Here is a 17,963-nt window from a genome sequence, read left to right as displayed (position 1 = left end):
TAGCTAGTCATTTAGAAAAAAAGAGAGATTTCTACATTTTATTCCCTGTTCAGAAAGGCATGAATAATGACTTCAAAATGAATAATGAATGAATAATATGCAGAAGAAGAAAAGAAAAATATAGCCACAAATTAAGATTATTTTCCTCCATGTTAATTGTGGCAATGTTATACTAATTTGTTCCCTTGTTCTAATTTTGTTAATTTGTGGCCAAAAAAAAGAAAAAAAGAAAGAAATTGCATATACAAATGAATTATAATTAATAATTATATAATTATAAATAAATGAACAAAAACAAACAAACAAACAACAACAGCAACAACAAAAACACCCAAATGTATTAGTTTTTCTCAAATTACTGAATATTTGTGGTTTGGTTCAAATCTTAAGTTAATTTAGCTTTTGTTTATGGTGAAATTAACTTGTAAAAGGCCAAAATATACAGAAATGGTGACATTGCGTCCTTGGTGAAAATATAAAAAGAAAGTATATATATATATATATATATATATATATATATATATATATATATATATATATATATATATATATATATATATATGTGTATATATATATATATATATATATATATATATATATATATATATATATATATATATTAAAATACCTAAACACATATATTTTCACAATATATTTTCTGTTAGGTTCAGTCAGTGATGTTAAAAAATGTACATTCTGCACATGCAAATAATAATATTCAAATTATGTTAATATTGTTTATGTCAACACTCTTTAAACAAAAAATGTTTCTTAGAATTTTGTATTAGATTCTCGAAAAGACCAATATAAAAAAAATGCACTTAAAATAAATGACACAGTTATTTCTGTCACGGGTTGCCAGGTAAGGAGCTTGAAGGAGTACGAAGGTGGCAGAACAGGAATATAACCAAATTAGGGCAGACAAGAGCTAAACAGAAAAAAATAAAACGTGACAATTTTTTTTTTTTTCAGTGTCCTCACTTTTAGACAGCATTTATTTTACACACAGGTAGCATTATTTGTGTAATATATATGATATATGATACTATAATATTCTGTGGTATATTAATTCATTCAATTAAGTAAAACATCCAGTTGTTGCCTACTGCAAATGGTGAAATGACAAATTATGTAAAGCAGAATTATTTATAGTCTTTGGCAATGGTGTTGAACAGTAAATGATGATAAATATTCTGACTAAAGACACACCTAATTTCCAATAACGACAGCAGATATCATCAGAGGGTGGTATCAAAGTGTTTTCCTGCCAGCTTTACAGAACAGGCTGGGCAAGTTGGCACACGTCAAGGCGTTATCTATATATTTTCTCTTAGCAGTCCTTATTTGATCCCCACTAGTGGATATTGGTAGAAAAAATAAATAAAATAAAAAGGAACAAATACACACTAAAAAATGCTGGGTTCAATATAACCCAGTCGCTGGGTTTGTCCATATCTTACCCAGCACAGAGTTGTATTTAACCCAAATTTTTTTAGAGTGTATGAATTTCTAATATGGTACTGGGCTGCGCTTCCCAAAAGCATCGTAAGCAGTGTTTGGCTTATTACTTATTATTATTAAAAAAGAGTTATTAGTTACTAGTTACTTGGTGGTGGTGCTTAAGATATTGTTTGTCATTTAGTGTTTAGTGTCATTTAGTTAGTTCTATATATACAAAAAATAATAATAATACCTTTAATTCTACTACTAAAAACAATCTAAAATTAACACTAAGTATTAATGAGCTGCTAAATTCATTAATATTAATCAGGTTGTCTGTGTTCACTCGAATTGATTTGCTGAAATCAAAACAGGGATGATAATAGGTGAGCATCAGCCAATGAGATTGCCTTTTGCGCATTCGTTCCACCCACTAGCGGAAAATCTGCCATTTCTTTAAAGCTGAAGAATTCCGAAGGAACTCCATTATTTATTTTACAGGAAAATACAACAAAGAATATCTTTTACATGTAGCGCATCAATTCTGCATGGTACAGTATATAAAACTCTCTAGCTCAGTGTCTTTCTTAGCGTTTGTGTGAGACAAAGTGATGGCGAGTCAAGCGCCTTCACACTTGAGTTTACGGTTTGTCAAATAAAGGTGTGCTGCACATCCATTCAGATGAACTGACATGTAAATTGATATAAATTATAATAGTGTTGTAGTACATTATAGTAACGCCACATTTTATTGTCAGTAATGGCGTTGTAACGGGGGAAGCAGTTACTCTTTTAATTACTTGTTACTGAAAAAAAGAACATTGTTAGCCATGCCATTTATTTATAACACAGTTATTCCCATCACTGATCATAAGCCTAAATTGATTGCAGCTCTGTTGAATTCAAAGGGTCTTTGAAAACAACAGGGGAAATGCAGCCCTATGGCACTTTCTGTATTCAGTGTGCAGTTTATTAATATTGGAACACAATATTATATGAGTCTGGATTTACAAATAAACTGTAAATAGTGTGATGTTTGTCATTCTATAGTGGTGCTTAAGCTCCCAGCATGCATTACCATTTTTCACTATTTGCTAGTTATATAGGCCTAATCTTATTGTTTTCCTCATCCTTTTGCCCCAACTCCATTTCTCTATTTTTAGTTCTATATAAAAAATAAAATGATATAAAAAAAAATAAAAATATAAAAAGCTGTTAAAAGTTAGGTTTGAGTAAATGTTAAATTAGAATTGGATGATTGAGTTAACACACGTTCTGTACTGTAATTGAACTTCCATGAACTTGAAGGTTTTTTTTATTTATTTTTTTACACTCATTCACACCTATTTTTTTATTTTTCCACAGAATCTAGGTTTAGACTTTCACCAACAGTGTCACGCAATCTCAAACAAAAACCTAACATTTAAAACTATGCATGACTAATGTGGATAAACCAACAACACCTGAATGTGTTGCAATAAAGGATGCAGTATCATTGTGGTGAGGTGATGTGCTGTGGTAAAGGGAAGGGCTTCCTAAAAATGTAATCCTTAATATACAAATTAGAAACTGATAAACCAACTATTCATAAAAAAGAGCAACAAACTAGTCAAAACTATTTTACTAAATGCATATACTTTGTTTGTTTGTGGCGTTTAGGAATATGTTATAGGTTTCAGGAAAATTAGGTTATTAGGTTATCACTCTAATACTTCTATAATAAATCAGCAGAAATGATGCTGTAGTGGATCTGACCCGAATCAGCCAAATTAAAGAGTCGATCAGGACTGTGGTTGAAACACGAGCCGAATTCCTCAGTAATGCAACAGGAAGTCATAAAACATTCTGTGCCACAAGTCCCAAGCAAGATAACCAACCAACCAACGCTTTCACAGAACAGCTTTCTACAGTAACACCACTAGAACAATTATTGACAATTTCAATTCGGAGAAGAGATTGTCAAATTTGGGGCAAGTAATTGAGATGCGACGCCGGACATCACATGTAAACCCATGAGAGGAATAACCCCCCCCCCCCCCCCCCCCACCTTGCAGAACCAGACTGAAATTCCTAAGGGGGGGCCTTTGAAACTCTGTGCCAGGTTGCATGAAACTCTTAAGTGAGGGTTTCCCTGAGGGAGAAAAAATCCCTGAGGTAAGGGATTTCATTAAGAGCGTTGCAAGAAAGCTCTTAACTGTCACCCTTACCTAAGTGTTTGTACTAAGCGTTTCACAGTAATTTCTGACAACATACGACAAAGATCGCCGCGGTTGCTATAGTTACTACCTCTAACAGTAAACAGAACATAACGAACCACAAAACCAAACCCTTACTAAAACCACACTTGTATTAATATATTTGTGCTATGGAGAGTACAATCATAACAGAAAACGTAAACCAAACTGGACAGAAAACGAAAAGGCAATTATTGTTTTCGTAAGTGGTTATAATAATAATAATAATAATACTTTTCAGCCTTTCATCAACCATTCATCGTCTCCAAGGGATTGTTACGATCATTAAAAACACACCTTGGTATTTCCTCCTCTTCAATTAACACTAAATCAGCTACGTATTTTGAGTTTAAGTTGACTTAAGGGAGCTGTTTTGGTCCCTTAAATTTATTAAGGTGAAATGGTCACTAAGGACTTTGCAGCAACGCTTAAGGGAACACTTAGATAATTACACATTACACACACATTTGACTATCATGTTATAATCACTTATTGTGTATGTCTTTTAATAACTATGGGATAGCTTAAGGATACATAATAATGTTTGGTATGTTTGTGATTGAATCTGCTTGCTTGAAACAGTCCTGACCATTAGTTATTTGTCAAATGTATCATATTCTTGTTATAGTAATCATGTCCATAATTATACCCTTCAAGAGCGGGAAAATTCGGACCACATGCTTGATAAGATAACATATGATTTATGATACCCCCGAGCCAAGACAATATCTGATTGGTCAAGACAACATTTGAGGTGTGGCCAACAGGCCGGTTTAAATACTTAGGACACCATAAAATCTTGCTTTTAGTTTTAGCTTTGCTTCTGTTATCAGCAGTGGTGTCAAAAGTATTGGCATTCATTACTCAAGTAGAAGTATAGATACTAGGGTTTAAAAAGACTTTTGTAAAAGTTGAAGTATCAACTCAAGCTTTTTACTCAAGTAAAAGTGTAAAAGTGCTGTTTTAAAAAACTACTTAAAGTATAAAAGTAAAAGTAATGTAAGGGAAAAAATGCCATTAAGAACAAAAGCTTGGGCCATGCCACAGGAGCCTATTGTGCACTACCCCACCTCCTCAAAAACAAATTTTTCTAAAGACTATAATGACTATAATGTTATATTAAAATGTTCATGTTGAAAAATTTGGGATCCATTAGGCTACCTGTTTCAGCCACATATATGACCATTGAAAATGAACACATTTTAGTACAATGCAAATACATTAAAGAGCTAGAGATATGATGACTAGTTGCCTCTAATTATTGTATTGGTGCAAAAAGTCAAACTTCAGAAGCCTGTCATCAATAACCTTTAATGGAATGTAAATGTACATCGAAGCTTAGCTGCAGGAATCTGCGAGGGCAATGGACAAGAACATTGGTGCAGGCTTAGTAACAATTACTCTTGTATGGTTGTCTATATACAATAAACATTATAGTGCTGTCAAAATGAATGATTAATCCAAGTGAGTAATCAAAAACTAAAAATAACTCATAATCCTGATACCTTCTTGATTGATAGCTTCTTGTATTCATTACATACGTCTGTTATGTCCTGTGTTCGGGGGGTAATGAGTTACAAAGTTGGTAAAGCCTAATTATCACAACATTGTCAATTGCGTCATCAATCGCAAACGATAATTTATTAAAACGTCTCGTGACCGAACTACCTACAGTAGCTTTATTTGTGGAGGAGGAAGAGAAAGCGCACATTTGGTAAATGAGCCAGTGAAAAAAAATAACTTTTAAGTTGGGTCCAGTGCCTTTTCGATAATTTTAAAATGGTACCGGTGCCTAAACGGTGCCTGAACCGATACTTAAAAAAAAGAACCTCAAAAAAAAACTATGGATAACTTTAAAGAACATTACAAATATTTAAAATAAATCCATAGCTTTCACCTTGGATGCTCTCATTTCCCAAGTTGTGCTTTCCTTACTCTAAGGCTAATAAATGTATTTCACAATCTGGGTCATTATTTAATACAAAAGCACACATGATGTTTCTACTGTATCTCTGTCACTCACTCTGATATTTAGTTAAGATGAGTGCCGTCTCTCACTGTCTTTAATCAGTTCTGTGAATTACTGTATGCTCATTCTTTATAAAGTAGCAACAATGTCGTTTTTAAAATACAGTACTGTGCAAAAGTCTTATGGAAAAAAAATAAATAAATATTTTCACCCCAAAAAAGGGGTTTAAGCCAGTTATTTATATCTTTTGCTGTAGTGTTTCAGTAGAGTAATATCAGTTTGCCATTAATTTTTATAATAATCTAGTGCGATTTTGAATGCACCAGCAGTCTGACAACGGCAAAATGAATGTTTGGAAATGTAAACTGATAATTTCTACTGACACACTACAGCAAAATATATAAATAACTGGCTGAACACCATTCTTTTAAGTGAAAATATTAACGTGCCTAAGACTTTTGCACAGTAGCTAGTGTATGTATAAAGTATGTAATGATTAATGTAATGATTAATGTAATGATTAAATTAAGTATATTTAAATAAGTGTAATTAAAGTATGTGTTCGTTCATATGTGTTAAGGGCTAGATTTTCGCTGGAGGAAACGGCTGTGATGAGCGGTGACAATCGAAAACTTTACAGAAGATGAGAAAGCGACTGCTTCTTCGTGTCCTTTTGTAAACTGTATTTATGACAAAGAACTGCACAGATACAGATATTCTAACAATCTATCGATGAACACACACCTTGTGTCCTCTGTCTCTGTTTGAGCTCGTGCTGCTCCGCCGCGGTCTGCGGATTGAAGAGCGCGCTGAAAGACGGGAGGAGACCGGTCTGACGCCGGTTTCATATTAAATTTAAGCAGACTGACTCTGAGGCGATTGGATACTGGTTCCATACCCAACCTTACTTTTAAGAAATATATTTTTTGATAAACGAACCCAACACTGGCTTTGTCCTTGCTGGAGTGTGATGTGATCTGTGTCCTGTGCAGGTGCGATGGATCGCGTACAGACCAATAGGGTGTCGGAATGGTATCCGTTTATACTTCTCATCCAACCACAATCAAATTCACTCCATCCGAATGGCGCAATTTAGTTAGGATAGTTTAGCTGGATAGTTTTTTTTTTTTTTTTTTTTGAATGATGACAAGGCAGAATGAAAACAAGCCGAAATGAAATAGCAGTAACGAAGCTATTTTTAAAATGTAAGGAGTAGAAAGTACAGATACTTGCGTGAAAATGTAAGGAGTAGAAGTAAAAAGTCGGCTGAAAAATAATTACTCAAGTAAAGTATAGATACCCCAAATTTCTACTTTAGTACAGTAACGAAGTATTTGTACTTCGTTACTTGACAACTCTGGTTATCAGTCATGCCAGTTTTTGTGTATGCTTTTAGCTTTTAGCTTTTGTTAAGCTTTTGCTATCAGTCATGCCAGATTTTAGTATGCTTTTAGCTTTTGTTAAGCTTTTGCTATTAGTCATGTCTGCTTTTAGCTTGTAGCTTTGCTTCTTAGCTTTTGCTTTTAGCCATGCTTTTAGTCATCACTGTTCTTTGAGCGCGGTTCCAGCGTGCTTCGGCCTGCCTGCTGCTACTTAGCCACGATGAGAAGAAACACCACCTAGTCTCGTCAAACTTTAATTCTTTTCTTTTCCGTTTGAGAGTTTCGTGTTCTGAGTTAAGTTTTGTAACAGTCTCCGAGTCTGACCTCGACTGCCCGTTCAACTTCAACCAGCGCACACAACTCTGCATCATCAGCCAACGCCCAACCACAGGCTTCCCAAGACGTCACTTCAGTGACTACTGGACTTCCAGCCGATCAGCGACATTGGGAAACCCCCTTTCAGCAACAACAAAGGGGACTCCCTTTACACAGGAGATGCAAGTAACTTTACCTCCAGACTGTGACCTTTACTGGTGTACTGTATCTAATATAATTTTAACCTCATTGAGGAACTCAATGCGAGGGTTAATTAAGTGATTGATGGTTGTTCATGTCTATGCAATTTAACGTATTGCTGTTAACTTGGGATTCCATATTTCCATTCTCTTAAACTCATCTTTCCCTAACATTCGATCTATCTGCAACTTGTGTGAATGTGTGAGTGCGTGCATGTGTTAGATTAGTTTATATGTCTTAGATTTATCTAATAAAGCCTTATTCATATTGAAAAGAGAAGTGTCTTGTGTTTTGTGCTTACAAGTTAATGTCTTAAACTGCCGATCTTGTTACTGTGCTAATAGATAGTGTTTTCACTATAGTTTGGATATTAATATCCAGCACAGATTTGATGTTAAACGGCTCGTTCAGTGAATCGCAGGGCGTCTCAGTGATCAGCCGTGAAACAGTGATTCTGTTCAAATTCCCTTTAAAATCTTAAATGATTCCCTTTGAGCTAAACTGACCTGTTTCCCTTACATGCCATAGGCTTTTTTTTTTCGACTGCACATTATTAACATAAAACCAATTCCAAATATTCTAATTCAACTATGCATTTACCATTAAACATGTGTTGTTGTTTAGCTGTGAAAAATAATCTTTCTCACCAGAATGCTGAAAGGTAAATGCTACCGAAAAAAGCGGTCTGTCAGCATCTCTCACACAAACCCACAGATGAAGATTCCTATTGTTTTATTTTGCAAAGTCTTATTGCTGATCTAATAACACAGTGAACAGGATTAAGAAACGCAAACATTGTGACAAGAGTTTGGCAATGTTCTGTGGAGACAGAAATTAATATGAATTATGTGACTTTATTCTGTGGAACAAAAAGAAAAAAAAATGTCTCTAATTATATGTTTCAAAGAACAAAGAAAGACTTGTGAGTGAATAAATGATGACAGCATGTTCATTGCTGAGTGAACTGACACCCACACACATTCATAACAAAAGCCACTGCACACCTCTACTTAATCTTGTAGTTTTCTCTTATAATTATTATATTAGAACTGATATTCTAATCTTATTCAGTTGCCTCAATAAGTTTAGTAAATTAGGAGTCTGTTCAGTAAAGCAGCCCAAAAAATGTTATGGGGTGGGTTTACAAGTTCACACATGTCTAGTAACAATTAGCAACTCCTGTCAGTGCTGCGGAAAAAGAGCATGTTTTGTGGTATATCTTGATTTGTTTTTCAAATGGTCAAGTAATTTTTTATGTATCACATTAACTAAAAACAGAGTTACTTGTAACAACTTCTCAGAATTTTTTTCAATAAAAGGAATAATTAATGCAAAAATGAACAGTTGCTAAATATTTACTCACCCTCAGGTCATCCATGACGTAGATGAGTTTGTTTCTTCATCTGAACCGATTTGCTCATCAGTGGATCCTCGTCAGTGAAAGGGTGACGTCAGAATGAGTGTTAGGGATGGGCGAGTCAATCCTGAAGTAATGATACTCAAATAAAAAAATATTGATGATGTGGTACTGTGGTTTTTTTATTTACCAGTGATTTTGTTTATTAAACAAAAAATATAGAACATGAGCAATATGAAGTTTTAACATTCAAATTTTAATAAATGTACTGCACAAACTAGGGTACAATTTCAATAGGTTTATTGTGAAATAACTCAAACATTTAGCCTTATATACATTGGAGCTGATTGCAGCGCAAGTATAAATAGACAGCAGGTGCAACGCAGACTCAGGTTTTCACTGAAGAGCCAAGCTGGTGACCAGATTGCTCAGCAGTGGTACAGCAGCTGTGGCAATGGGACATGACGTTCACGTTTCCTCCTTGAGGCAAATGGGGTTACATACGTAACAAAGATGCTCCCTTTCAGTCGGTCACTCTTGACGTCACATCTGTAATGATAAACAAATTGGGATCCCTACCAAGGTTTTGGAAGCACTTACACATATGAACAGCCGTTTAGGTGCATGACTTTCCACATATGGGACCCATTTAGGTCTCTACATATGGCACCTGGCATCAGATGCTTCACCACGTCTGGCTGCCGAGGGAATGGAGGAGCTCGACAGGGTCTAAAGTACGGACTCTCTGGAGCAGATTTAGCAAGTTGACACTAAACCAGGTCCTCTCAGTGCTTCTACCCATTTGAGGTGAGAACACAGGAGGATTCCAGCTCCACACTAAGGCTATAGAATTTAGCAAATGTGTTGGGGGTCTCCCACCCCGCAGCTCTACAAATATCTGTCAGCGAGGCGCTACGAACCAGCGCCAAGGAGGATGCAACACTCCTAGTAAAGATGACATTCCCCTTCTGCCGGCCTCCAAAACAGACAAAGAGCTGATCTGAGGTCTTGAAGCATTGTGTCCAGTCTACGTACCATCTCAAGGCACGGACAGGATAAAGCAAAGTTGAAAGCAAAGTTGGCTGGGTCTGCTTCCTCCAGGGGAGTAGTGGGAACCTTGGAACATATAGCCAGGCTCAGGATTACATGGGAGTCAGCGGCCCAAACTCTAGCAGGGTTCCCGCGGGGTCTTAAAAAGCCTTAAGCCTTTCCTCATTTGGAAATAATACCTTAAAAAGACTTTAAAAAGTCTTGAATTTTGATATCTGGGTCTTAAAAATTGTGCTGTATGTAACTTCTATGTAATTTTCCTCAAAAGTTTCATTTGTCAACCACGATTATTTTGATTAAATGACTTAGTATAAATAAAGAGTGGCGGAACCAGTAATTGAGAACGCAACGCAGTCTGACCGGCAACCTCACGCTCTCTCTCGTGAAGCCAATAAGGAAGTGACTAAAACTACAATTCATCGGCTGGCTGCAGAAGAGAGTCAGTCCCATAGACTCCCCATGTTAAAATGTCCAACTTTACAGCAGAAAAAAACATGTTTACAGCCTGGTTAAAAAAATACGTCGACGCAAAATATGCGCATAGATTCGTCGACCTGTTTTTATTTCTCTAAAAAACGTTTGCAAAACGTTTACCTTATTTGCGCTGAATATACGCGATGGCCGGATCAACATTCTACGTTATATAACCAATCCAGGGGTTTTTCTGCATTGATCTTTTTTTTGCCGGCTGTCAAAGCCTTATTTGATCGGTGAGTGATATAGAATAGAATGACTGCTTGGCTGACAGTGCGCGTACGAGAGAGAGCCCCGGCTGCGCGCGCACTCACAGTCTTCAAACAACACGAGCGCTTCTTGCTCTCTCTCTCAAGAACGCTAGACATCAAGTTGTTGTTATTTTCAGCTGAAAGAAGAACTTTTTTTCAGTAAGCTAGGCCCTATGTGTTCAGTAAGCTTGTTTCAGTAAGCTATGTGTTTTCAAGGCTTCAAGGTTTTATTGAATGCTATCTCTTATATATAAAGTGCAAAGTAATGCATTCTTAGTCTTTTATTTTGTAATTTTAAGAGCAATAAACATATATTGCAATGTTAAGGAATTCATGCTTGTTTCATTAAGATATGTAAATCAACATGTATAAATTGTTAGTTGTCAATTAATGGAGATATAATCTTAATCGAATCGATCTGAAAAAAAAAATTGTTATATTAATCGACGCATTGAAAAAAATAATCGCTAGATTAATCGTTTAAAAAATAATCGTTTATCCCAGCCCTAATCCAAGCACATGAATGCTCTCAATTTATAAAAACAAATTCCATTGCCTACGTGTTTCAACCATATACTGTATGGTTTCAACCAACAAGTGCCAGCTAGCTGCTAATGTTCCTGAAGCGGCAGCAGGATCTAATAATAGGGGCCGTTCACATATCACAACCTAAAAACGCGTGGAAAACACTAGGCGCACCGCTTTCTCCTTCTTTCCAAAGGGCTCGGGCAGAAGCGCACCTGAGGCAACAATGACGCGCACTCTCCATGAAGACGCAGAAATTTCAGCAAAGGATAAATGGATTTGCAGGACAAAAATCGCACGCAGTAGCTCTGCTACTAAATTTATTTTTAAAATGGCAATCCATATACAGCTATGATCAGCTGTTCCTTTATCTTGGCTGAGCTTTCAACGTTGTTACGGGAAAGGATGAAGCTGATTGGTTAGTTCTTGTCACATGACCTGCGGTGCGCTTGCGGCTCTCTGAAAAGTTGAGATTTTTTAACTCGATGCGGTGCGTGGGCGTCGCTTCCATTATGAACGCGCATACTGCGCGCCTACATTGGAAATAACGAACTTGAGCGTGCAAAAGACGCGATATGTGAACAGCCCCTTATAGCCAGCTTGCTGCTAGCACTGCAGACCCTTCAGCTATGACCGCAACTAGAGTGGATCTGCACACAGCTTTTGGGTCCACGCCAACAATGAAAGCCAAGGTGTTGTGGACTCTTAACACAATCGCTAAACATCAGTCCTAAAATGGAAATGAGGGTATCTCAGAGCTTTTCAAATGCATGTTCCCTGACTCCGAAATCGCTAAAATGTTTACTTGCGGTCACGATAAAGGAGAAGTTGACGCAACTGGCTGTCCTTGATAAAGAGATTGCTGCCCTGAGTGAAGAGCTAAGGAGTTGACTGTGTTTCTTAATTTAATGTATTGTTGAGTTCTAATTTTCAATGTTTATTGTTCAGGGGTCTCTCAGTTCCCCATATTCCCAGCATGGAATAAGTAGCTAGCTAATATTAAAAAACAACTTAACATTGTTCGGCAAACTGTCTGTGGCCTACTGAGATGTTTTTATTTTTCACACCTGCCTGGCTTATCTTTTACCCATTCCACATTTGAAAAATAAATGAAAACAAGTTCAAGGATTTTGTTTTTCTTTGCTGGTAGGGACGTGAAATAGGTATTAATTTTTTATATAAATGGACTTAAAAAGGTCTTAAAAAGACTTGAATTTAACTTGAAGAAACCTGTAGGAACCCTGTCTAGGAATGATTCATCGACTGAAAATCCATGCAGGTCCTATACCCTCATGGTGAAGGCAAGTGCAAGCAGAAGCAGAGTTTTCATAACTTCAGCTAAACTGACTGCAGAGGGTTGAATGGGCCATGCTGTGTTGCTTTGAGCACTAGAGACAGGTCCCAAGAGGGTATAGAGTGGGACTGGGGAGGATTTAACTTTTCTCTAAGGAACCTGATGACCAAGTCATGCATCCCTAGCTAATTGCCCTCCACAGGGTCATGGTAAGCAACAATTGGGGCAGCAAAGACTTTGAGGGTGGAAGAAGACAGCCTTCGCTCCAACTTCAAAAAAGGAAAGCATGACTCTGATCGGGCATCTCCAGGGGGCTTCTCGGTGAGAAGAGCACCTCTCAACAAACAGTGTCCACTTTAAGGCATAAGTGTGTCTCGTAGATGCAGCTGAACCTGTGTATTTCTGGATGCTGTCGTTACCCTGATATGTGAGGTAGCGATCGTGACCATCACCCAGTGCCTGGTAAAAACAGCATCCAGAAATACAAGGTGGAAGGGCATCTTTAAAAAGACATATACTCGTGAATGCTCTATTTGAAATTGCTCTTTTAATGTGCTGAAGTGTACAGGGGAGATTTCAACACAAACAGGTGGTAGTGCAGCCTGATCTGTGCAACCCACTTGACATGGGAAACCACTGCAGCTGAAGAGCGGAACAGCTAACACCAGAGCTCAAAAAAGTGCACAGAACTCATTGAGTCTTCCTCAAGCAGGAAAGTCACGAGCAGAACCGTATGACCACTCAGAACTGAAGTGAAAAGCTGAGTATGCATTGCACCTGCTGCCTAGTTATACTCGCGCTGTGATCAGTGGCAGCTGGATGCAATCATTGCATACCAATCTGCATTGGCTTGTTTAGTTTACATACATTACATTACAGTGGATTGGTCTCTCTGAGCGAGATCCCAATTTGTTGGTCACCGACGTAACGTCAAGAGTGACCAACTGAAAGGGAACCAATTTAAATATTAAATTAAGATCTCAGGAGGTACAGTATGTCCTCTACATATTTTATACCAAAGGGGTTCAGCTGACAAAAAAGATAATTGTTGATATGGGAGTCTTTAGTGTCATGCATGTCGAGATTCTATAGAACATTCATAATTCACTATATCTGACCTGAAGTGCTAGGAAGTGTGCCTCAACATGCTTTCATCATTGAACCATTATAATTAATGATCCAGTTCTAACCTAACATTTAACTCACAAGCCAACGCTGACAAACTATACCCTGTACGTAAAAGATTTATAGTTTTGAATGACCAACACAAGACTTGACAAATAACTAAATACACCAACAAGATTCAGTTCTCAGAAAGCGGTGTCATTTATTCAGCATCATTACAATTTTAATTCAGATTCTTATGCTTCATGACATGCTGTTCATGAAAACTTTATAATAGTGTGTTATATATTTAGCCAACATGAACTATACACTAACAATGCATTTACAGCATTTATTAATCTAGTCTACATGTACTGATACTTTTTAAGCATTTAAGATACATGAATTCATACTAAACACTTATAATAAAAGGTTTGTGACCTTATATTAAACTAGATAAATACTGTAAAAATTGTTGTGATAATATATTAACTAATGTGTCCTTATTGAATATTTTTGTAAAGTGTTATCAAAAATCAGATAATGTTACATATACATTTTTAGAGAGACTGTTCCTCAAAGAGAAAATGAACATTGAGGACAACAACTCAGGCCCTACACCCAAACCCTAAAGATGATTGAATTTAAAATATATCATCAGTCCTTAAAACCATTGGAGGAAACAAACAAAAACTATTTAATATACAGGGAGCAATATGGAGGAAACAGATGAACACTTTATTGTAAGGTAAATGTAACGTGATAAAGATGAATTTCAGCCACTCTTTATAAAACTTTTCCACAGTGGAAAAAACCCAGTTGAAGAAAGGCACGTTAAAGGAGAAAGTTCACCCAAAAATGAAAGTTTTGATGTTTATCTGCTTACCCCCAGGCATCCAAGATATAGGTGACTTTGTTTCTTCTGTAGAACACACACTGAGATATTTAACTCAAACCATTGTAGACTGTTAGTCATATATTCAGGCCTGGCTGGGGGCCAGGGGGCTTGGCTCCCCCAAGGACATCCCTGTGCCCCCCCCCCCACCTTTGGCCCGAGGGGGATGGTCAGACTTGAGTTTAGCATGTATTATAGTCTTACTCATACAACTGCCTGCTTTTGAATCTGCTTACTTTTAGATGGAAAAGCTGCCCACAACCTCTTTTTTTCTTCGTAATAATAGCATAATGTAATAATAGGGGCAGCTGTGGCCTAATGACACATAGGAGTGAACGGGAATGAAATAGTGGACATGGTTGCACTCCTAATCTATTACTTACTGATCCACACACCAGAAACAGAAAGGAGTGATAATGCACTAATAAGATGGATCCCAACTGCCATTAAAAAAGAAGAAGAAGTAAAGCAAGCAAGAAGAAGAACAAGAAAAAGACACCTCACGTGTGATCGTTTAGTGTCTTTACACATCAATGTATTGTCATGAGCCAGAGGGTTTAATTTGGTTTAGTTTGTGTATGTTTTTTTTTTTTTTTTTATGTTTTAGCCGTGATTCCCATCCACTTGCATTATAGGACTGACAGACTGCAATGGTTTGTGTTAAATATGTCAGTTTGTTTTCTACTGAAGAAACAAAGTCATCTATATCTTAGATGCCCTGGGGGTAAGTTTTCATTTTGATCGAACTATCCTTTTAAGTTAATAGGGATATTTATTTAAAGTGCCTTTCTTCACCTGGGTTATTTCCAAGAATGTATTGATGATAAACGATGCATTACTGCCACCTGGCAGACTCTCAGATACTGTTGAATAATGACTGATCTTTACTTTCATTTTCTATCCCTATTGTTCTGTGAAATAACTTTGGCATTGTTTATCACTTTTGCATTTTTTTTTTTTCATGCCCAGTCATTCAAAAACAAATATTCAGTCATTATTTACTCACCCTCACATTTTTCAAAAAAAAAAAAAAAAAAATGATTTTCTTTCTTCTATGAAATATACAAATATACTGTGTCCAGTCAATGGGTTTGTTGGAAATCAAAGCTTTTATTTTTCCAGCGTCCTCCAAAGCATTTTTATTATTATTATTATTATTATTTTTTTTTTTTGTATATCCTGACAGAAGGAAAAGGTTTGTATAGAAACTTAGCCTATTTTAGCCACATAATAGATATGCTTCTTTTTAATCTTACAATTACATTTTTTTTTCTCAGAAATGCGAGAGCATGAGCATGTGGTCAGGTGTAAAAAAATAAATAAATGTATCTATATTTTATTCTGTGGTGGACATAAGTTTCTGTATAGGTTTGGATTGACATGAAGATGAATAAATGATAGAATTGTCATTTTTGGCAGTGATTCTGTAGTGCAAAGTCAAAGTGCACAAAACAATATGACAGCTAAAGGCAGCAAGTGAATGATAAGTCCAGACAAACACTACCAGCATAAATTGTTGTAGTGATGTGTGGCTTTGTGTTTGCAGAATAATAATTAAAAAAAAAGTTTCTTTAGATTTGATCAGGCCATCAAACGGGTCACAGCCAAAACTACAACAGTCCAAGCCACCAACCGCCTTATTTTACACAAGCTGGTGGGATGCAGACACAAGTTTTCATTCCAAGCCCCCAACATGCTTCTTTACACATCCATCATAAGCACAAATGCACAGTGTATTCCATAGTTCCTTGAGGGCAGGAAGATGTGATGTTCACAGCTTATATCCATAATCATCCTGTGCCTGTACAGGTGTCATGGCGCTCAATTCAAGAATGGCCTAGAGCAATGTCTCCAAAAATTAAAAATCACAGCAAAAAAACAGCAACAACCCTGGAACCCCTTTGAAGCTCAGCAAGCATTGTAAAAATGTGGCGTGATATAAAGCCTCAAATCATCACCCTCTTTCACAGCCGGACGTTCCTGCGCTCCATTGACTGTTGACAGATCCCACCCAGAGTGTTGAACTTTGGCCCCAGGTTCTGCAGGAAGTCCAGGTTATTTCCGAGGTTGCTAACAGTCAGCTGATCCAGTGACTGACAGTCACTGCCCTTCCCCTCATATTCGTACTGATACGGGGAATACGCTGGACAGTCCCTCTGCTCTTCCGGAAAGCTGCTGATTTTCTATGGAATAACACAATGGAAAGAGAAATATCAAAATGCTTTTGCTGATACATTTTTTTTTATCTGATGCTGCCACCTTGTGGTGTCTGCATGGTCTGCAGGTCTCTGTCTCTACATTAACATTATGTCGCGCTTTGAGGGATAGGAGGCGACAGTGCATTGCATTTTCAACTAAGAACAAGTTGAAGCAAGATCACCTTTCCACCAATAGTGTCAAAGGAAAAACAAAAGCTTTGTTTATTAACAATTACATTTAACTTAAATTAATGTTTTATGGTATAAAATGATACGTTATAATTAATTAGAAATTATAAGTTAATAGTATAAAATAAGTATATTTATAAAAACTGTACTTGCAGATCATGTAATGTTAATCAAATAAAAGGCTGCTTAAGTGAGAGACACTTGCATGACCATGTTACTTAACACACTTAAGTACACTTTAAAAAATGCAGCCTGTCAAATTAAAATTATTATATGAACTGTTAATATGTTTAAATACACTAAAATACATTTATTATACATATTCACATTTATTTTTGTCTTAATTTGTAATTCATAAATTGACATTAAAATAACTGCATTTTTGTAGCGTATGCTTATGTATGTATATATTTACATAAGTATCAATTATATGTGAAAATTAGCATTATAACAGCTCTCTGTCCCTCTCTCTCTCTCTCTCTCTCTCTCTCTCGTGTACTCCAGGTTTCTTTCGTTTCGTGTTGGTCAGGTGTTTTGTGTATTGGACTCACCCTCTCAATGTGTTCAGCCAGGTTCCTTTCTGTTCGTGCTAAGCTGTATGTGTGAGGCATCTGGCGACTTTCATTCTTAAAAGCAAGAAATATATTCAATTTAGATAATGTTTAATTTAACTTATTTCTGTATTAAATTTTTTAATCTATTTCTACAATTAAAATTATCTAAAAGGTTTCAGTACTTTTGTAGTTTTATTAGTGGTTGAAAATAATTTCTTAAAATCCTATGAATCATTTGAATAGCTTACCCTAAAGTTTTCCCTTTCCCTTTGGATCGTTGACCAGTTTTGCTGTGGCTTTAGAGAGAAAGATAGAGAGACAGAGAAAGAAAGAGAGAGAGAGAGAGATAGAGAGAGAGAGAGAAACTGTATGATTAAATATCCAGCACAATCATAACACTTACACACTTACTGTATAAACACTACTGTCCAAAATGTTTGTGCCAGTAAGATTAAAAACATAAAATAATAATAAATAAAAAATTAATTGAAAACATATGTTTTAGTGCTGTCAAACGATTAATTGTGATTA

General features: G+C 36.3%; 1 protein-coding gene across 3 annotated transcripts in view; it reads right to left on the bottom strand.

Moving 5' to 3' along the window:
• Positions 1-15,262: 15,262 nt before the first annotated feature.
• Positions 15,263-17,963, bottom strand: part of LOC128011621 (cadherin-like protein 26) — a 57,826-nt gene continuing 55,125 nt past the window's right edge. For all 3 annotated transcript variants that reach the window (XM_052594253.1, XM_052594251.1, XM_052594254.1), the window contains 3 exons: positions 17,681-17,728; positions 17,430-17,504; positions 15,263-16,674 (listed from right to left, as the gene is read on the bottom strand). In XM_052594253.1, coding sequence (XP_052450213.1) covers positions 16,456-16,674; positions 17,430-17,504; positions 17,681-17,728 — 342 coding nt within the window. In that variant the 3' untranslated portion in view covers positions 15,263-16,455. The remainder of the gene's footprint in view (positions 16,675-17,429; positions 17,505-17,680; positions 17,729-17,963) is intronic.

Source organism: Carassius gibelio, chromosome B23 (assembly GCF_023724105.1).
Source record: "Carassius gibelio isolate Cgi1373 ecotype wild population from Czech Republic chromosome B23, carGib1.2-hapl.c, whole genome shotgun sequence".
NCBI classification, from domain to species: Eukaryota; Metazoa; Chordata; class Actinopteri; order Cypriniformes; family Cyprinidae; genus Carassius; species Carassius gibelio.
This window is presented reverse-complemented; position numbering and strand designations above follow the sequence as displayed.